Source organism: Oreochromis niloticus, linkage group LG9, assembly GCF_001858045.2.
Source record: "Oreochromis niloticus isolate F11D_XX linkage group LG9, O_niloticus_UMD_NMBU, whole genome shotgun sequence".
NCBI classification, from domain to species: domain Eukaryota; kingdom Metazoa; phylum Chordata; class Actinopteri; order Cichliformes; family Cichlidae; genus Oreochromis; species Oreochromis niloticus.
Genome location: NC_031974.2, coordinates 20055157 through 20077083, shown reverse-complemented (window position 1 = coordinate 20077083; position 21927 = coordinate 20055157). Strand labels below are relative to the sequence as shown.

General features: G+C 40.9%; 1 protein-coding gene across 1 annotated transcript; it reads left to right on the top strand.

The window, feature by feature from the left end:
• Positions 1-1180: 1180 nt before the first annotated feature.
• On the top strand, positions 1181-3030 carry msc (musculin (activated B-cell factor-1)). Its single transcript, XM_005471797.4, has 2 exons — positions 1181-2100; positions 2397-3030. The coding sequence occupies exons 1-2, from the start codon at positions 1678-1680 to the stop codon at positions 2472-2474; spliced, it is 501 nt and encodes a 166-aa protein (XP_005471854.1). The 5' UTR covers positions 1181-1677; the 3' UTR covers positions 2475-3030.
• Positions 3031-21927: the final 18897 nt, after the last annotated feature.

Below are 21927 nucleotides of genomic sequence, written 5' to 3'. Positions count from 1 at the left end.
GAGGATGAGTTGGCAGCATGCCTGAAGCTCTGACTGTCTTACCAGCACAAGTAGAACCTAATATTTCAGAGTCGTGACATATCCAAGGGTGTGCTGAGCAGAGGGATCCCTCAAAGCAGCAGCTGATCTCTGCTTTTGTGAAAATTGCTTGGAAAAGCAGGATTACGGGAAGCAGAGGAATGTGTCCTTGGATTAAGGAAACATTCTTGCATTCTTCTTCTTCTATGACAGAGGAAAATTGTTGGAACTGGTAACAATCAACCATATTACAACTGAGGTTTTTAGTTGTTCAGAAAGGTGTGACTTGAAGCCAACATGCTGGAATAAAGTTTCACTGTCCGGGTACAAGGCGGCATCGAGCCCAGTGCCGTAGAGTAGTTTCCTTATTTTCTCTCATGGCCCCTACATGGCTGTCTACCAAAATCAAGCATACATCAGCTGCAGTTAAGTAATCCTTGGCAAAGCCTGGCTATTGTCATAAAAAAATGAAATTTCACACATATTACGTGGTGTAATAGCAAACAGGGACCTGGGATATTCTGGGAATATCTTTCTTGACAGACAAAGAGACGGAGCGAGCAGAGAAAGTATGAATCAAAAACTTCAAGAGAAAGTGTGGCCATTCAAGTTTCTTTCAGTGTTTGCATCACACTGGAACATGAGTGCTCTTCTTAGTGTTGCGCAAAAGTCAGCTTCCCATGGGATCTCAGCAGAGACACTTCTGTCCCTCTTCCCCTCTGCTCTACAGCTCAGTCCTCATATCATTGATTAAACCACCAAACCAATGCACAAAAGAAATGCAAATATGGCCAAGACACCCAGTAAAAATATTTGTGATACTATGAGAATGAAGATGGTGCCTCCTTGCCTCTGCCACACCCATGTCATGCCAACGCTCCAGATGTCATGGGAACCAATAACAGCTGGGGCTGGTACACACAGGCTGCGTGTGAAGCGCTGCTCCATCTGCAGAAACCCAATCCCTCTGTGAACGCAGCGAAGGATTAAACACTTTTGATAAGGTCCTCAAGACATTTCCAAAACACATCTGCAGGACCACAAACCAGAAGACTTTTTACTCAATATAATGTATTTGGAATTGTTGCAACGGACTGGACCTAAATCAGGGAATTAGTGCTCTCCAGTAAATTCTGAATTTTTGAGGAATTTGCAAAAAAAAAAAAAAAGGTAAAATTATTGTACAAACAGCTTTGGAGGAACTTCACTGCATCTTTTGCTATAACTATCTCTGAGGGCAAATAGTTTACAGGACTTAACTTCTTTTATTAAGATGCAAATGAGCAACATATGTCTTTAACAGTTTACACAACGAGATGGAGTTGTGGTCTCACTGAGGTCATGGTCGCTCGGACAAAAAAGGGGGAGGAGAAATGCTCAGGAAAAAAAACTGTGCAGATGCCAAGTCCATGACACTTAAATTAGAGGGATAGCTAGGCCATGTCTCTTTAGACAGAGCTGTCTTTAGTTCGTGCAGATGGTACTGCAGTGAATCAAGGGTTGACGTTTTAGCGCTTCTGTGGGAAATAAGTTCCACGGTTACCAAATGGGAATTTAAAAAGGAGGTGCTGACTTGCAGCCTCTCGTCATTTACTTCACTCTTGTCTGTCGTCCACAGTGCCACTCCGGTCTGTTTCCCCAGGCGCAGGTGGAGCAGCCATGTCCACTGGCTCTGCTGCAAGTGATGCCGAGGACGACGAGACATGCCACAGAAGGACTACCGCTGCCATGGAGGCCAGCGCACGGAAAGTCACCTGTTATAATCCCAGCCGGTACTCGGAGGAGGAGTTGGAAGACGAAGGTGTTGAGGGGAGGATCAAGCAGGAGCGCAGACTTTCCAAAGCGCACCAGAGGGAAACGCGACAGTCTCAGAGGAACGCGGCTAACGCCAGGGAGAGGGCGAGGATGAGAGTGCTGAGCAAAGCTTTCTCCAGACTGAAAACCAGCCTGCCCTGGGTCCCAGCGGACACCAAACTTTCCAAACTGGACACCCTTCGTCTCGCTTCTAGCTACATTTCCCACCTTAGGCAGCTTCTGCAGGATGACCGATTCGAGAGCAGATTTGCACACCCAGTCAGTCTGGTATGAATGCCAAACTTTTACAGCCACGACAGAAATCAACTTTTTCTTTTATACTTTTACACATTGCTTCAGCAAATATAAAACTAACTGTCCTCTGCTTTTGACTTTCAGTATGAAACCTAATGACATCTTTGCTGACATGACAGAATGCATGATTTTTCCAAAATGAAAGCAATTCTGAATTAACCATTGTCATTCTGAGCAAATATGTTGGATGTTCTTTTTAAAATGTAATTAATCAATTTATTCAATTTACTAATGAATTTGTATTCTTCTCTATTATTCTTCTCCAACAGACCTGGCCATTTATGATGACAGGAAGGTCAGAGGAAGACATCTCATCCTCTATGAGACTTTGTGGAGCAACAGCTTAGGCGACACGTCTTCACCCACCAAACTCAAGCTCTTCAGCTAAAACCTGAAGACAACAACAACAATAAAAACAAAAAGGAGGGGCATCAGTTTGACCCAATTTTAACCACGTGCCCTAAACAATGACTGTGGATTCAAAACTATTATGTTTTACTGTGTGCATGTTTGCTGAAATCAGTATTATGTCACATTTACACTGAGTGTAACATCTAATCTTCATTTATGCTTGATTTTTTTGTGTAAAATTTGGATTTAGCAAACTTCTTTAATATCTTTCACCCCATCAGTCTGTGCACAGAATCATTAAACTGTTATATGGCTGAACACACTTTTGATACATTAAACAGTTTCTGCAGCTCGGCCTGTGCATGATGTCCAGTTGCAGTTTGATTCTTTCATTCTGCTCTATGAGGGAATTAAAAAAAACAAAAAAACGCCTCACAACTTAAAATCCTTTCTGCTTTTTGCTAGTTTGGCTTGACACTATGACAGTGACCATAATATTTCACCTGTATTGTAGATCTATTTATTGTGTTCGTGTTTTAAAGTCTTTGCATTTGAGACAATGTGAGAGTCTGTCTGCATTTATTGTTTCCATAGAAGTTCACCATTTAGCCATGCGCATGCATTCATGCATTGAGAACTGTCGGATGAATTGGCACATCTGCAGAAGATGAACATCAGAAAGCGCTCACACGATAAAAAGCAAATTATAAATGTCGAATATCTGTGCCACTTGTGCAAACAATACGTGTTTTAGAAAGACATGAAAACTGTGTAATTATCAGTGTGTACACATTCTTGACAGATGCACTGAAACTATAAAGCCAGGGCAAATATTGGACCCGTCACACACATACAGGCTCCGTAATGAACTCTAAATGTGACAAAATCTCCAGCGTTGTCACAAAAGGTCCAAATAAGTGGCTCAACCAAATCAAAATGCTAAATTTGTGGTAGTCACAAGGTTAAAGAAATTCTTCTAAGCCCTCATATCAGCTGCTTGGAGCCGCCACACATGACTTCTCATTTTTGGCAGCAGGAGGTTGGAAATCTTGAACACCACACCACACAGTGATAATATTCACATTCATAAAAGAGTGGTGAAAAGTTCAGTGAAAAAATCAAAGATCACTGGTAGAATTCCTCAGTAACCTTCTGCACCCCTCCATACATTGCATATCCCTCTTGCAGCAGCACACACACTCATCCAACTCCATGCTCAGCTGGCAGAGAGAGAATGGATAACGGTGATCTCTTGATCTGGGAGTCATTTTATCCAGTTAAACCCCCCAAAATGATGTGAGTACAGATGGGCTGAGATCCAAGCCCGGGCAGTCTGGTGGGACAGACTGACAAAACGGTTTAAATGAAAGAGAAAGAGAGAGGGGAGAGGATGAGTTTTCATCAGGTTCATGTAGAGCTGCAGCTGTTGCTGCGTTGGTGAGTTTCCCAGAACTCTGAACTGCTCTCCTGGGAGAAACTGGCCACTCTCTTGGACCCGGACAGCTAATGAGCTGCCTTCTCACACTCACTCCGCCTGTTCTCGTACCATCTACTTAAAAATGTGGCACCGAGGGAGAGCATCTTGTAAATGTCTGATGTGCAACTTGACTGCACTGCAAATGAGGTGCCATTAATCAAAGCGTGGCACGTCAACAGAATGATGATGTTTGGGACAGGTCCACATGCAGTGAGCTGATTCCTTTCCTGAAGTTCCAGAAGGACTGAAGGTTTTTTTTTGTTTGTTTGTTTTTTCACAAACCGAACAATTTGTCTCAGTTTATGGCAACACTGGCCAGAGCAAATGAAGACGCCTAATGAGACATAAGCTGTGTTTTAGAGCTCATGCATTTTGTAAATGTTGCATGAGTGGCATCTAGTGGTGGGGACTGTGAACAAAACACGCGGAGGTTTAAAATAATCGCATTTATGAGAGGAAAAAATATTTAAATGTATATTTTAGATATAGTCAATGTCCATAACTTTGTAGACTGGGTATGACAGACTTTTAGAAAAGAAAATCCACAGTTTCCAGGTAAAAATGCTTCTTTTATGGTTGATTAAAATTTACAACAGTACACGCTCACAGTGACAGTCATTTCTAAGTAAATGGAAAATGTCAGTTTGCTTCTTCTGGTTTGATATTGTTAAAAGAAGTGAAACGATTTCATCTCAGCATACAGGATTTGTACGTATTTTCAGAAAAGCAACTCTTTATTAAAGCCATGTCATCTAGTATTGGATAATAGAATAGAATAGAATAGAACAGAATAATCCTTTAATTGTCCCACAAGGGGAAATTTGGTTGTAACAGCTGCAAGAAAAACACATATACAAACAAACAGGACACAGGACACAGAACAGAAACATACACAATATTTTTACATATTTACATATTTACAGGACAATGGTTACTATAAACAGAGTGCTGTACAGTTATTAAAATTAAATAAAATTAAATACAGATAAGAGGCAAACCCAGGTTGTAGTGTGAATCGGTTGATAAAATAGTGCAAGTTACAGCGCCGATGTAAACATCTATGTTTGTTGGGAGCAGTTTTGATTGTACAGTCTGACAGCTGCAGGAAGGAAGCACCTGCGGAAACGCTCCTTCATGCATCTAGGATGCAGCAGTCTGTCACTGAAGGAGCTCTGCAGTTCAGCAACGTTTACATGCATGGGGTGGGAGACTGTCTATCAGAGATGTTATTTTGGCCAGAGTCCTTCTGTCTCCCACCACCTGCACTGGGTCCAGGTAATAAAAGCAGAGACATCAGGGAACATTTTTTGTATGTCACAGTGTAAAACTAGAACTGTCATTTATAACAATACTGACTGGCTTTAGCTGCCTCTGCGTTCTGTTCATGCTGGCACTTGGGCTTTAAAAAGCCACAGTTAATACTGTACCATTTCTATTCTATTGGAGTCAGAATATATGAAAAAATAGAAGAGGTAGTTTGTATTTGTTAAACTAAATCCAAGTGTGTAGAAGTCAATTAAAAAAAACAACAACAAAAAAAGACCTCAATTTCAATTTAAACCGTAATTTAATAAAACATCCTAGAAACAGTTAAAGTGACAATAATTTCAATCCTAGAGTGTTCTCGGAAGTCATCGCAAGACCTTTGCTTTTATAGTTTTTTCAGTCTTTTGTATTTTTTTCTTGTTGCAAAGCAGGAAAGCCTAAACAGTTCCTCATCTGATAAAGGGTTAAAAATCCAGCTGGAGAGCTGTAAGGTCAGCTGAATCAGAAATGAAATGAGTCTACTGTCAATCAGAGACTTTTAAATGCATTTATTTTAAACAAAGCAATGTTGAATATTTATCACCAGCAGAGGTCAGCACATCTTCACGTAAGTCATCAGGGTAAGGCCAGACTGAAACTCTGACTACCCTTCTAAAATTGTACAGCGTATTTAGTATGATGTTAAATTGACATTACATTGATTTTCAGTGATTTTTCCTTTATTGGTTATTTATTTATTTATTTTTAACAATCATTTGAATGAGAATACACCAGCAGCACATTTCCTCTCTTGGTTCTTGTTTCCATTCCACACTGAAATATGTATTTCTTCTTTGTCTTATACATGTTTTTTATTTAATTTATAATTCTTTTTTAAAAATATCATTAGAATGAACACACTGTTTTGATATAGAATTACCTAATCCGCCATCAAGGCTCAGCACCATCAAGTTTTTTCTTCTTTTTTTTCCTTTTTTTTGTACATCTGAATCTTTTTTTTATTACTTGTAGAAGAATTTCCATGAACAGGAAGGAAGTGTAGCTCCAAAGCCAACATCGGGCGGTTCAGTAAGGCTGCCGTTGTAACTACCCCAAAAACACTGACTTTAGGCCTTGCAGACTGCAGGAATCCAGCCTACATGCTTTGACCTTTTCACAACCATAGTCAGCATGTTTGTTGTTCAGAATCAAGTAAGCCAATACTGCTAATGAGAAAAGGCATATGCTAATCCCCAACTGTTTAAATCATGCTAATGTACATGCTTCTCCATGGGGAGATTAGTTCCTCTCCTGTGTCCAAGCTTAATTTAAAAAACAAAGCTACGATTGATATCCTAACAAAATGAAGTTGAGGGGATTTCTTTAATAAAAAAAATAAAATGCAGTATTTTGTATTATCGGTCATTAGTTCTTAAGATAACTTGCTGTATTCTCATTAGCTTTGATAGTATGTGCCTACATCTCCATGAATACGCGTGTGATCTCAGGAAGCAACTTCCTTTTTTAAGGTAAAAAAAATTATAAAATATCACTGGTGTTTTGTTTGTGAGGACATAACCATGAAAATGTAAGTCTCTAAAGTGAGGGAGAAAAAAAGTGTATCTGTTTTCTCTGGTGCGTGAGTGTGAACTGGAGATAGGGGCAGACGCAGACGAGGCGATCTGTCTGGTTCACAAGACTTCCTGTTACTCTGTGGAGATGACACACTCTTCTGTCAGATGATTGGGTTACAGCGCAGGGCTGGTAGACTCCTCTCAGGAGAGGATTCAGGCTCTTTGTGGCAAGACGAGGTGGACGCGCTGAAAGGGAAGGCAGACGCAAGTGAATAATAAAAGAGCAGAAGAAAACGGCAGAGAAGATGCACAAACAAGGAGGGGTGAAGAAAGCTGAAGGTGAGGCGGATTGACAAAAAATAAAAACGGCATCTACGCAAGCCTCCAGGCCCTTGCTTGGCCTCATTCACCATTGTCTCCCTAACTGGGTGACAGGTAGCAGTATCAGCCTTGCACGGCTGCCTGTTGACTAGGTGAGCTGCTGAGCTTCTTGGGTGGCGTCCTGGTTCCAGTGTTCCTGCAAACAGGAGCCCAGAAGAAACAGATATTTGCGTTTGCTCTCAGGGCATGTGAAGCAGTCCAGGCCATGTTTACAAGGATTGGGCGGTGCCCCTCGGGCTTATTATCTTGTCCTCACCTTTCTTTCTCTCTCACAAAGAGATTCACACCAACAGGTTTGTTCGCCCCCACTATGCTTGCTTTATATTCACACTGGCTGCACATTTTCATCCATTGTCTCTGATTTCCTGCTGGTTTTGGTTCTGCAGATATGTACATTACTGTGTTGCAATAAATAAGCTATGAATCATGTCATTTGTGCCCAGTAGTGGGTGCACATTAAAAAAAAAGAATAAAAGAAATCCCACATGCAAAGTTTTACCTAAATACTCTTTTTAGGTTGAAAAAAACCCCATAAATTCATTATTAAATGGAATATAAATGACACAAAAACATCTTTTAAAAAGATGACTCCTTTGGCATTAACACATAACCCTATTGAGGTCAGAAAATTTTTTATTTAAAACAAGGATTCGCACTAAAATCCTCTCCACTAGACCGAATAGCTTTCACACTTTCTAAGCTGGTTCCATCGTCATTCCAGTTCGCCCTCCGGTGGCATATTCTCCCCGAGTTCATCTTCTGATGTTACAAAGGTGGCCACAACTTGACAATGGAGATAATATTTTCCTTTACAATGGCTCCCACTATCTGCTCAGGGCGAGGGCTCAGTAAGTAGCCTGGGTTTTCCCATCCCTGTCAGACAGCAGCCCAGCCCAGTGGAGAAATGAGTCCCCAGGTTGCTTAAAGGGCTAACCTGTCAGCGGTCCAGAGGGATTAGCCATTCACAGCCTCCATATTGTTCTCGAGGCCACAATAGGCTGCATGGGGCCCGACCCTTTGTCATCAACTCTGTTGTGAACCTTTGCTGGGGCAACAAAAATGTAACACACCTGCAACTGTGGATTAGAACTTTTTCCACATTCTTCTCCTCTTGTTTTCTCTTGTCTTTTCTTTCCTTTTTCTTCTTTCCGGGCACTTTGCCCGTGGCTGTGCTGTCCACATCAAAAGGCATCTTTAAGATGCCAAAAAACAACCTAAAAAATCCTTAATTCACAAAGGAATAGTGGCGAATACAGGCAGAGGTTTTAAATTGCAATTCCAAAATGAAAAAATAAATATTTTGGAAGATATGTATCTATAAAAGTTTTGAAATAATTTATATTGTTTCACAAAATTGCTCTAATGAAACCATTTACGTGCCCTGAGTGTTTTCACAAGATCAAATAAATGTCAGGAAGGCTATCTTTTTCAGGCATCAGTCTTATTTTGACATCCCTGCATCACCTTTAACCTTAAGGAGAAAATATTCTGTCAAGGGTCTCTGACTGCCACATCCCAGCAACTAAATCCCAAATCCAACCTTTTTTCCTAAGAGCCTTGAACTTTCCATGACCACATCAGAAATCAAAACGATTGCACGGTTATCATGTGGAACGTGATGTCTTAAAAAAAAAGTGGAAGAGAGACATTTATTGCAATATTTTCTTCTTTAATGCCTCTGAGGAGGGCTTAGTCTGCACAGGTGCAACACAAAAGTTTTAGTTTTTTTACAGAAAGAGAGATTAATATCTGAATTTTGTGTTACAGTAGAAGTACATTAACACAGAGCAGTAATAAAGTAGTCTCGCTTTGTATTTTAAATGTTGGTCAGATTTTTCCCTTAGTTTATACATCATAAGATAAGATAAGATAAGATGGCCTTTATTAGTCCCACAGGTGGGAAATTTGTTTTGTTACAGCAAAAGTGCAAAGTTATGTAGCAGAAATTAGAAAACACTGGAATGCAATAAAATACAATAAAATAAAATAAAATACTATATACAATAGAATAAAATAGAATAGAATAATATATACAATAGAATAAAATAGAAATACAAATACTATATACAACTGAGTAGGAAAATACAAAAACAACTTCGTCAGAAGAAGAATTGCACGTATAGCAGTCTTATTGCACATGTGTATAGCAGTCTTATTGCACATCATCATCGAGTGTTACTCAGTTTTGAGGGATTTTTTTTTTACTCTCATTTTAATTTTGCTGAAGCTTTTTTTTTTTAAAGCATTTTTTCAAAATAAAAGCGTCTTTTCATTTTTTAACTTGAAAATTGGTTAAAATTGGAAAGTTTTACAAAGGAAACTATGTTTGACTCTGAACTGGAACGTCAAATAGTTCCCTATAACCAAATTATTCACATTGCATAAGTGCCAGAGATCTTCATCATCACCATGCATTTGGGATCATTTTTTATGATACATCCAGAGCCAAATTGCTGGAGTGGGGATTATCATTACTGCACAAAATGATCTCTTTGGGCGAACCCTGGGGTCACCGTCATACATAAGACACAGCTGACAGTGACACTTGGCCAGTTAACACTGTGTGATTGATTACCTGTAGGCTTGCAAGTGCGCATGCAGGGTTGTCTGTGTGTGTATGAGATGTACGTGTGTCTATGTGAATGCGTGCGTGTCTGCAAACCCCCTCCCTCCCCAAGAGAGCCTCTATGGCCGGATGGTGTATCAGATGGCACGTTAATTACTCAGCCTTCAAAAGGGGGCTGTCCTGGGTAGAAGTGAGTAGAGGACTGATGGCTGTGCGGTGGTCAGGAGAGGCTGCCTGTAGGGAAAAGGTGTAGAGATGAGGGGCACATGTGGAGATCTACATGTGTATCCCCCCCCCATCACACAGATGGGTGAGTGCTTGCACAGGTGAGCAGTGAGGTTATCATAATGAGAAGACAGATGTGAAAAACTGCCACTCTTTCTCTCCCCGCTACATTGTGTCTTTTGGAAATTGAATTGAGTGGTGGCAGTTTCAGAAACTGTACTTCCTCTACTACCTGACTAATTTTTGACCAAAAGTGAATTATTCTGCTTCTAAATGTGTTTTGGTCGCCACACTTACCAATAAAGGATACATGCAATGTGTAAATGTTAAACACTCTGCTATATTCACCAGCTAGACTCTGAGTTTGTTTGAGAGTGCTTTAGAGATGGGCTTCTGTGGGTAAATATGATGATAACGGTATAAATTAACACAATTAAAGGCTGGAAAACCAAAGTAGCAATCTGAAAGATGCTGTGGAGAGCTCCTGGAAATAGGTGATCGTTCTTTCTATGGTTTTCAGCATGAATCTAAAAAATTATAAAATTTATTGATCAAAAACACTTGTTTGTCTTTACATATTTGTAAGCATGTGTTTGTCTGTGCGCTTGAGTGTGTGCGAGAGCAGTCCACAGCCAACAAACAGGAGGACAGTGGAGATGGGCACCGGTCTTTGACCCCACCTGACCCTAACCATCCCCCTGGCTTTCAGTCTACTACCCCATCACACACATAGACAGAGCTTATAGTTCCCAAAGCCCTCTCAGACCCCCTTCTTCTGTCGGTCAGATCAAAGACGACGGGAGTTGAGAGGGACCTGACCCGTGGGAGAGGTGGAGGATCCTGCTGTTTGGCTAGTTGGTGGTGTGGAAAGAGGCAAACAGGCAGCTTCAAGGACAGCCACAGAGAGCCCCCCCCCCAACCCGGGCTGATGGAGTCCTAAATCCATAGAGGTTTTTCAAGGCCATGCATGACAGAGGAGCCCGTTTGTTCTGTCGTCATATAGAGACATACTCACAGACTTGAAAAGACACATGATTAGTGTTTCTCTCACTATCTCTTCCTCCCTCGCAACAACGGAAAGGCACCCACTCAGACGCTCACGCACACTCTGTATCTCGGCTTTCTCTTTGCACATGTAGGCGTCTTTCTTTATATTCTGGGCCTGTGACTCTGATTAATTGGTGCTAAATAATGGAGGCACAGCTTATATTAGGGAACCTGTTTTTATCACTTTCTGTTGTGTCATGTTTTAATTCTCTCATCTATATCAAAGCTCAGAGTGTAGATGAGGCTCAGCAATATTAAAACACAGTTCCCCGAAAGTGATTATGCTGTATCTAAACTAATACATTATTATTTATGACTGAATGCTCATATTTTGGAAAGAAAGTCATGCAAAAGGCCTGCTGCCTCAGCCAGTGGCTTTGATTAATCTGTGCGATAATGACGACACGCCACAAACCCTGGTGGGTGTAATCATTTAATAATTATGTTGTATTCATAAGGACTGAATGTTTAATGATGTGTTTACTCACTTCATCCTCACTTGATTAGATCTAATAACACCTCAGTAATAGAGAGTCGTTTTTTGGTTTTTTTTTAATAATAATTACATGCGGCTCTAGTGGATTTGTAATTGGCCTTATTTTATGCATTGAAATGTACAAACAGTGATGGCTCATTTGCATCTATATTGCAAATGAGAAAACTTAATAATATCTAATGTCAACAATCATAGGCTTGAATTTCACAATCTCTCATAGCTGAGGACCATAAAATACAGTTTTGTAGCATGAAATTTCCTTTGAAATCCCAGAGACACCTGATGCTTGTTTGAGCTACTTCATTCGTCTCACACCAGCCTCCTCCACGTTTTTATTAAGCACCCTGCAATTTCAGATCCCCGTGTTCCCCTCCCGGTTTCCTCAGCCTCTGGTGTGCAACAAAAAGACACACCGCAACGCCGCTCGCCGACTCCCTCGCGCTTCTCTGTCTCTCCTCTTTCATTTACAAGGTGACAAAGCTCGCTGCAGTGTCTCTGTGCAGCTGGCATCTCCAGTTAACAGGGAGCTCCCATGCGATCTATCTGCACGGTGCTCATGTTATCTCCAGCGAGGGCATTTAAAGCTCTATGTCTTTTCCACATGGCCCAGACTAGTTTAATTACTCAGCTTTGCCTCAGCTGTAACTGTTGCACGCCCACCCCTCTGTCTGACTGTGTGGGAACTAGAACGGAGGTGGACAGGGTCTGTATATAATACAGTGATATAGTACGTTAACATAAAGGCATATAGTGTACACACTAAAACAGGTGACTAATAAAAGGAAATCCACAGGTTGATCACTGGAATGAAGGAATCCGGTGGCTGTGGCTATGGTGTTTGGGGGGCATTTTTTTCCAGCATTTTTTCCACTTGTCCTGTTTGATGGAACAATAACTGCACAACCAACACAAAAATGTTCAGAGTGATCACATAGGATGATTCCTATCCTCATGGTCACTTGTGGCATGCCAGTGTTGCAATCTGGAGATCACAATGGGGTTACTGGATAATTTGATGAGCTTAAAAATGACGTAGATAATTTACTACGGCCTTCACAGCAAGAGCAGTGAGCAGACTTCCAGAGACTCCAAGAATCAATGTGAAGGTGGCTCAACACTTTACTAAGACACTTTACAGGGTTTTCCCCTCTTTATATCTCTTCCATTGGAGCCTTGATGGACAAGTACTTAGATTTTTATCTTCTAATATAATTATAATTCTAGTATTATTATCACCATGATTTAAACAGTTCTTATACTGAGTTACATTAAATCAGTCTGTGTCTTAGCTATACTTCAAAAGAAGGTCTCGTGTGGCCACATAAATCCAGTTCCCACTCTCATCTTGATTCTTCCACAAAAAAAGAAAAAAGACAGCTATGCCAAACTGCACAATCCATTCATGAATTCTCCCAGCCCCCTAACAAAATCTGACACTCTACAGCCCACTATAATTAGGGGGGGTCACTATGATCTAAATATATAAGTTTTACTGTTGGTATAGATGCACACAGGGTACTTATTCTTTTTTAGATTTTTTCACCCCAACACGAAAACATTTTTTACTTTTTGTTTATCTCTTAATACTCATCTTCAGTGATGTGCAGTAATAAAAAGCTCTGCCTTGTGACCATGTGAAGCAACGAGATATGAAACCAAGCAAATAAATTCTGATTTGACCGAGTTTAAATTTAATCTATTCCAAGAGGTTATTCCAATAATTCAACATTGTATAAAATAATGTCATTTGCCCGTACAAAAACTAGCCAGTGTTGCGTTCATGTGATACTGCGGGCTGACTGGGTCAGGATTCTCTGGCTCTGAGCAGCGCGAGAAGTTGAGACACTCTGATAGGATCAGCTCGAATGACCTTTTCACTCCTCTCCTCTCCTCATCCCCCCCCCCTTCACTCCATTCCCTCTTGGCACCACTGGCGCTGGGTGGCACCCAAGAGCTGCTCGGCCCGAGGGGTAGGATTACAACAACCAGGGCCTTGACTCACATGTTTTAACAATTTCCTCCATTCTCAGAAAATTATGCAAATATTTTAGTCCAGTTTCCTTGAGTCTGGAACACCAATTAAGAGTGTCTGTTTGGTTTTCATGACAGCTGTTGAGGAGACTTGCAGACAGGCAGGCCTTTACGCTGGAGGTGAAGGGCTCCCAGCATGGAGGCCTGGACCCAGATGTAAGACATGCAGATACACAGGCTGCACACAGCGAAGCGCTACTGATGAAGTGAGAGTGGAGCATGAAAAGCAGGAGAGTATTGAGATAAAGAGGCTGAAAATGAAGTCTGAGAGGCGGAAGATTAAAGCTCACAAGGAGGAGAAAACATAGCAAAGACAGAAAGGAAGATATTAAGAAGATATTAAGATAATATAAGTGGGATTTCAAAGACATTAGTATACATGGTAGAGTTATTATTATTTTCCAAAGCCAATATAGATTTTAGAAGAATAGCAGACCTTTGCTTGGTATTTATTTAAAGAAAACATCCTTTCTAACTTCCTTTTGGCTTTCAATGCACCAACATAATTGAGGCTTATCAACCTGTTGTGATGAACTTCCAAAACTGCTCTTCCAAAACTTCCTCTGTGATAGATTTTTTATGCAGTCCCTTATTTTCCTTTTCTATCTCTGGCACATCCACCCTTAACATTCTTAAAAAAGGCTACAAATTCCACTCTAACGCTCTAGAAACCCAGCGTTGCTTTGAAGGAATGATGGCCCAACGAACTCTCCAGCACGGTGAAGGTTTTAATCGAGGGGATTGTGCTGTCTGGATAAAAGTTCCCCGTGCTCTCCAAGGGGGGGATGGATTGAGGTCATGGCATTAAAGTATCTCCCTCAGTTCAAAGGTGCGCATGAACGAGAGTCCAGGAGAGAGATTCATCTTGGTTAGGAGAAAACCTCTTGAAAGCAGGGCATGTAATTGCACTATGGGGCGTGACGGACCATATCGTTATTAAACGGTATTGTTAAAGGAAATAGGAGAAAGGGGTCAATTTTGATGTAAGTCACTTTATTGTGACATTTGATACGAGCCCGTCACAGATGCTGGTGATAGATTTAGGTTTAGCTTTGATGAGCCTATCAATCATTATAAAAAACAACATGAAGGTAGATGTCATTTGGGGGGGAAGGAGGTATTTTATATAATTTATGTGATATTGTTTTCTAAAAGGGTGAGATGAAAGGTCTAAAAACATTTTTTAGGTCAATATTGCTATTTTATTATAGCAGGATTTCCCTAAATACGTTATAAAAATTAAACATTTTGGCACACAACTTTTCTCTTTTTGTCTTTATCTATGATTGTGTGCAATTTACCTGAAAGGAGTTGCTGACAGTTGAATGAGAGAATTAACATCACTCGCACATTTTCTCACAGTCCACCAACTGGTTTATAGCTCAGCACAAAGACTGAAAAGGAGACAAAGAATGTTACTTAGCTCTGGCCAAAGCTGCTTGTTACAGTACTCACTCTGTTTTATTCCATATAAAATGATGTATACAGCTACTATGATTCAAAGAGGTTGTGATACCTCAACAAAACCTATCAGGTTCTAGTAAAACCACATTTTCGTGCATGCACTTGTTTTTGTAAAGATTTGACTAACAGGCTTTAAATAATGTGTTTTAGAGGTGCTTCTAGAAGAATTTGCTGCCTTCAAATAACGTTAGTGGTTTAGCTCTTTCTACTAAGCTTAGCCAACTGGTGGCTACCTGGTTTTATTTCTCTTATCAAGTCTTGAGAGGAAGCTCAAGCAAGTAAATGGTACAAAAATGTGCTGAGAAAAGGTGAAATCATTTAGTGTCACCTGCCAGTTGTGTCTAGTCCTTTTATCTCATTCAGAGTAATGGATTTCTTCATCTTTCACTCTGCAAAGTCTCCCTCTGTATTTTCTCTTCCCCCTGTTTCCACACTCCCCTCTCTGTGGTGTCTCCCAGAGTTCTTAGCGTGGCTGGGCCTTCCTGCTCCAGGTGGTCTGCAGCCAGCCACCTGTGTTGTCTTTGTGGCCCTGTCATCTGTCTCCGGGCAGGCTTTGTGGGCTTGCCAGTGTGAGGACAGGCCTGGTGAGTGCCGATGATGGAGATAGTTCTTTCTGCTGCTGCTTCTCCCAGATTCTCCCAGGACTCCAGTGTTGCTGGACACAAGGAGCTATGTGTACACTCCCAGTCAGGACCAAAGAGAAATCCTGGGAAAGTGTTTGAATTGTCTTCTTCCTTCTAATGTTGTAAGGGACAAGTCTAAATGCTGACGTTCATCCAAAGGATGGATTCACAAGTTTGCACATTTAGATTTTAAATAATGGATTAAAGTTGATTTTGGGTCACCTCAGGCTTTATACAGTAAGTATCATTAGATGGCATTCTATTTTTTTTTAAGATGGCCTAATCTGGTTTCTGTGAGTTTTTCTCCTTTAAGAAATTAAAAAAACAAAAACAAGCTCTGACTCACAAGCTTTCTAAGCCATTGCCTTTCCATAACACTTGTATACAGGTACTAAAATAACACAGCATCAGAAACACAAGCTGTAATGTGCTTTACCAGGATAATGCAATTTTCTTAATTTCCAACTGAGAGAAACATGATTCAGCCATGGCGCCTATTTTTTTCTCTCTCTCTACATAACACCACAGAATAAAAACCCAGGTGAAGAGAAAAGAGCTTTGTAAAGTTTTATATGAAGCAATTCTGGTTTGTCTGGCAATTATTTTGCTCAGTTAACAAATTCATTTATTTATTAATCATTTAATTGCTACTTGACAGGTGAACTAGTCACATTTCAACTACAAAAAATACAAAAAATGTTGTTTGTAAGAAATGTATTGAAATGGGCCCCGGAAAGCCATTAAAACCCAGTCAAATGATTGTTAGTTCACTCATGTACCTCTTTGATCAGGGCTGTCACACAGTATGGGCTCTATTGAAGTGGGAAAAAAATGAAGTTAATTTACCATACAGTCAAAAGTAACCAGGAAGCACGTGATTTAGGAGCAAACACTCAACAAATAAACACAATAAACTGATGACTGCTGTGAGGTCAAAGTTTAGCTACTTCTTTATTTACCATTACACCACTACGTATGCTCAACATCCCGGGTAACCCTCCCCACTTCTTCTTCCCTCCATTTCCCCTCCGTTACATATTCAGAGTTTTATTTACTCCTCATCCGGAGGGGAGAGTGTTGATAAATGACGGCGCTGCGCCCTGGGACTCTCCTGTTTAAGGAGCGCCGAGGCGATTTATGAGCGCGCTCTCGCAGGCTTCACCGTGATTAATCGACGCCGTCCTCCGCGGCCACAGGCGGGGCAGGGGCAGCCGGCCCTCCACTGTTTGGATAGGGAGATAACATCAAAGCAGCCTGCTGCTTGTGTTAAGAAAATACTGCATTCTGGGTCAGCGCAAATGAATCCAGGAGGAGCCTGAAACTGTTTTTAATGGCATTCCCATCGATATATTATCACTCTGCACAATTTGGGCGTATGGGTCCTTAAATGACATGTGCAAATGTCTTTGTACCTTCAACCCCAGATGGTGCTTGAGGCTAGGCTTGACTTTGATGATCTAACTGCTTATGGCATGCTACATTTATGAGTGATGTATGAGTGTGCTTGTCAGTGAGGGTAAACATTACCAATGTGATTTCCCTTAATTACTAAGTAATAATATATTAGTTTTTTCATAGCTAATTAGATTGTGGTCTAATAGTAATAATAATCTTAATAATGATAATAATAATAAGAAGAAGAAGAAAAATTGAAGTGGTAATAAAAACATCAGTTAAATTTGCACACCTGCATCGTTGCTCAAAGATCAGCGTGATGAGCTGGATGCTTCAGGGCTGCTCTTGCTGCAGCTCTTTTGATCTCTTCAAAGTGACCTGCTCACCACAAGGCTAGAAATCCCTCTTGACTCGCGTTGGCCTAAAAATAAGAGTTTGTCCTCGGGAAATGACACTCAGTGCTGAAATCTCTGTTCACTAATTTACCCACACAGAGACCACACATGAATCAAAAATGTTTTTTGTTTTTGAACGCAATGAATACATTAATTAGCCAGGTCTCTTCTACAGTATGCAACAAGGTAAAACAATCCCTGCTAAGTCCTCCTTTATTTCTTATCTCATTTACACATCAAAATAGTTTCTTTCCTTTCCCATTGTGAGAACACCGTACTCCTCAAGTCAGCTGGGAATCGCTGGGCGAATTTCCGCTCTTTATTTTCTACTTCCAACTGCTTCCCCGAGTTCCTAAAAGGATGCCAATTTAGCTGAAATCGGGCTGAATTGAAAGGCGCACTGTTACCTGTCCGCTGGGGTAGAACCTCTGCGGTGGCTGCCCTTTCCCATGCTTCCACCGCAGGACCTCAACCGCAGGCAGACAGAGGGGACACCTGTTTCCTCAGAGAGGTTGGCCGGCATCTGAAATCTTAGTGTCGGCCCTGCCTATTGAGAGTGGGCAGTGTGATAAGGCCCTCGCACTGTGATGGGGTGGAGGAAACCTGAGAAGAGAGCAGGAAAGGGGATGCCTATAGCCAGATGAATCTGGTGCAATTTGCCAAAACACTGTGCCTCCTTCCCCAAGACGATTACCCACACTTGCAATAGAAAAGCCTTTGTCTACTATGAGTCTCCACTTATCTATTCTTTATCGTAATGCAAAGGGAATAATGGCCTACCTGTGCTGCGGTAAAGGACAAAGTTTAGTGCAAAAGGGAGGAGGTGAAATTTAATGTGTCTGTAGCTGCTGGTGTAAATCAGTGCAGTTATAGTCTGGTAGGAAAAAACATTGGCCTCTTCTAGAAATACCTTTGACTCAAAATCATAAATTGTTGGCACAAAAAGCCCATCAAACTTTACGTTCTTTGAACTGTTTGTGTGTTTTTGGCTCCACTCTGCCACCATTCAGCTCCTATAGAAACAAAAGAAGCACAGAGGTTGATTTGAGACCCAAGAACTCGTGCAACGGCCCATTGAACATGATAACTTTTTAAACATGTGGTAAAAACAGTGAAAGACTTAAAGATGAATGTGATCTCTGTCTCTTTTTTCTTTTTTTAATCCCTCATGGTTACAGCATAAACTAAGCCCACTGCTATTTCCTGACTTTGTTCCGACTACAGCTTCTGAGCATCTTTTGTGAGGAAAAGCAACAACATCTTTCTTTCTTGACTGACTGAATGTTGCCGGGAACATATGGGTCACAAGGGCAAACACATTCCAGCGAGAGTTTGTCCAAGATGTTTCCGCATGAGCCCCTCAATGAGGCTCATACTGCCTCTCTTCTCACACCATATATCATCAACCTTTCCCACTGAGCTTGTGTCACCTTCCCCACACCCCTCCCCTTTGATGTCATGAGATACTGGAGTACAATTTGTAATCACTGTTGAACCAAGCTTCAGCGCAGCCTCGGGCAGGCCCCAGTTGATCGCGCTCTATGTTTTTATGTTTTCTTTTTTCCCCCTGCACTTCCGCAATATCTCAGGGTACCCCTGCTGATATGCTTCAATTCCATAAAAATGTCATGCGCCTCAGTCCTCAAATATGTTGAAGATGTACCCTAAAAGACTAGATGGGCAACAAGGGGCTTATAAGAGAGGCCTAGGTCAATGTCTTTCTGCTGCCTTTCGGGGAAGAAGAAAAAAAAAAAACAGCAGGCAGCTCTGCTAAAGGAAGTGAATAGTCTGAGGAGCAAAGATGCAGACTCCTGACATTTTTAAAGATTTATTTTCCCTTTGATTTTCACTTTGAAAAAAGGGTGCAGTGAGAATATTTTACCTTTAAACTACAGTAATGTTTAAATGATGGTTATGTTTGTGCATATATCTCATGGAAAGCACAAGAGGTGATTTTAAAGTAGGGCAGTTTTGTTGTATCTTATCACAATCTCCATAGAAGAAGCTGCTTTTCGTGTACTAATGTTTAAAGAGCTTGAAAAGAAGGTGACCAGACTTCTTCAAGTTTTGTTTTTGTATTTATTTATTTTGATTATGTTTTATCTCTCATTGAAAAAGCTTCTTCAGTTCTAAAACCAAAAAGTGGAGGGTCCCAGGTATTTAAACCCTAGTGGAGGTTGCCTCTTATGAGGTGGTACTGAAGGTCGTTGATCCTCTATTAATCATGTGTGTCATCACAAAATGTGTACTTATAAGCAGAGCTATATAGACAAAGTTCCATAGAGTAGTGGTTTCCATGTTCACCTAATAAATGAAAGAACTCTGCTTCATTTCTAGATGGAGCCACAAATCCCTTTGGGGTTGCGTCAGGAAGGGCAACTAGTGTAAAAACCCTGCCGTGCCATGTGGAGCTACCTGCTGTGGCAGCTTCTTGTGAGTAAGGAAACAGCTGCAAAAGTTATCGCCTCTGCCTGATTGCTTAGTTTTGTTTTGCTTTTTTCATATTTTTCACAATTACATTTTTGTAGATCATCAAATAAATGTTAATATTAGACAAAGTTAACCTGTTTTTTGCAGGTTTTATAAGATAATTTCATTTATTAAGTGAAAAAAGTTATCTAAACCTGCCTGGCTCTGTGGGAAAAAGTGATTGCCACTCTTGATAAATCATGAATTAAGGGTGATTTACCAGATTTTTTGGAGCGCTTTTACAAGCCACACAGGCCTGATTACTGCCAGGCCAGTTGAATCAAGAAATGGCTTAAATAGAACCTGTCTGACAAAGTGAAGTAGGCTAAAAGATCTCAAAAAGCAACACATCATGCTACAATCTAAAGAAACAGCAGAGAATCAAAGTATTTGACATGTTTTAGTCTGGAAAGGATCACAAAGCCATTTCTAAAGCTTTGGGACTCCAGTGAACCACACTGACAGCCATTATCCACAAATAGAGGATATTTAACAGCAGAGAACCTTCCCAGGAATGGCCAGCCTACCAAAAGTTCTCCAAGAGTGCATCAACATCTCATCCAGGAGGTCACAAAAGAACTCAGAGCATTACCTAAAGAACTGCAGACTTCACTTGTCTCAGTTTAGGGTCAGAGTTCATGATTCAACAATACGAAAGAGATTTTATTTGTCACAAAAAAGTCCTGATGATCCCCAGGACTTCTGGAAAAACATTCTGTGGAGCGTTTGAGTCCCATCTGGCATACAACTAACAGAACATTTCATAAAGAGAGCATCATACCAACAATCAAACATGGTGTTGGTAATATGATGGTCTGGGGCTGTTTTGCTGCTTCAGGATTTGGACAACTTGTTGTAATTGATGGTAAAGCTCAAGCACACCCGGGTAATGCAGCAGGACCACGATCTGAAATACACAAGCAAGTCCATCTCTGAATGGCCAATAAAAAACAAAACGAGAGTTTTTGGAGTGGCCTAGTCAAAGAATGGACTTAAACCCAACTGAGATGCTTTGGCATGACCTTAAATAGTCCGTCAATGCTCAAAAACCCTCCAATGTAGCTGAATTAAAACAATTCTGCAAAGAAGAGTGGGCCAAAATTCCTCCACAGTGATGTGAAGGACTCATTGCCATTTACTGGAAATGCTTGATTGCAGTTCTCGCTGCCAAGGGTGGCACAACCAATTATTATGCTTAGGGTGCAATTACTTTTTCCACACAGGACCAGGTAGATTTGGATAACTTGTTACACTTAATAAATAAAATCATCATTTAAAAACAGTTTTTTTTAAAAAAAAAAAATTACATTTTAATGAATTATTTTCTCAGGTCATTAAAGTATTTTTGTTTTTGTACAACAAAAAATCAACATACCTTATTAAAAAATAACCCACATCAGTTTTACTTCAGGCTGTTTATATCTGAGCATGCATTAAAGCTGCACAAATAGCTCACGTCTTTCTGAAAAGTCAGTATGTGTTCAAAGTCTTGGGTAACACCTTAGTATGTCTTCCTAATTTATTTCCCCACCCATCCTGTGACTCAGGAAGAAAGGAAAAGAAAACCTCTTTTGTGGAAACAATAGAAGACGGCATGTTATTGGGGACAGTCCGTTAAGCTGTCCTCACCTCTTCACCTGACCCGAGATTGCCTGAGATGCTTTCTAGCCGAGGCATCCTTCCTGCCGGAGAAGAGCGAGGGGTGATTTATGGACCAACATGTTGAGAGGGAAGTGTAAGGGCACCGGTCGAGAGTTATTGATCCTGGGAATCATGAGCGAGGAAGAAGAGATGAAGAAACAATGAGAGAGACAGAGACTGTTAGACAGGAGGCAGATAAAGAGAGGGAGGAGAGGGCAGCACTGTGTGCAGCTGAGGCCATTAGCCTCTTCCCCTGTGCAGGACAGACCAGGCAGTGATGGGTGCTCTCCTGCAGAAAAGGAGTGGAGCACAGGAGGGGCTCTAATAGGATAACTCCCCCATTAACGCAGGGGAGCTGCCTTTCAGAGATGCTATCACTCCAAGCCTATGTCTCCATCATGCCTGCCAGTGTCGCCATGC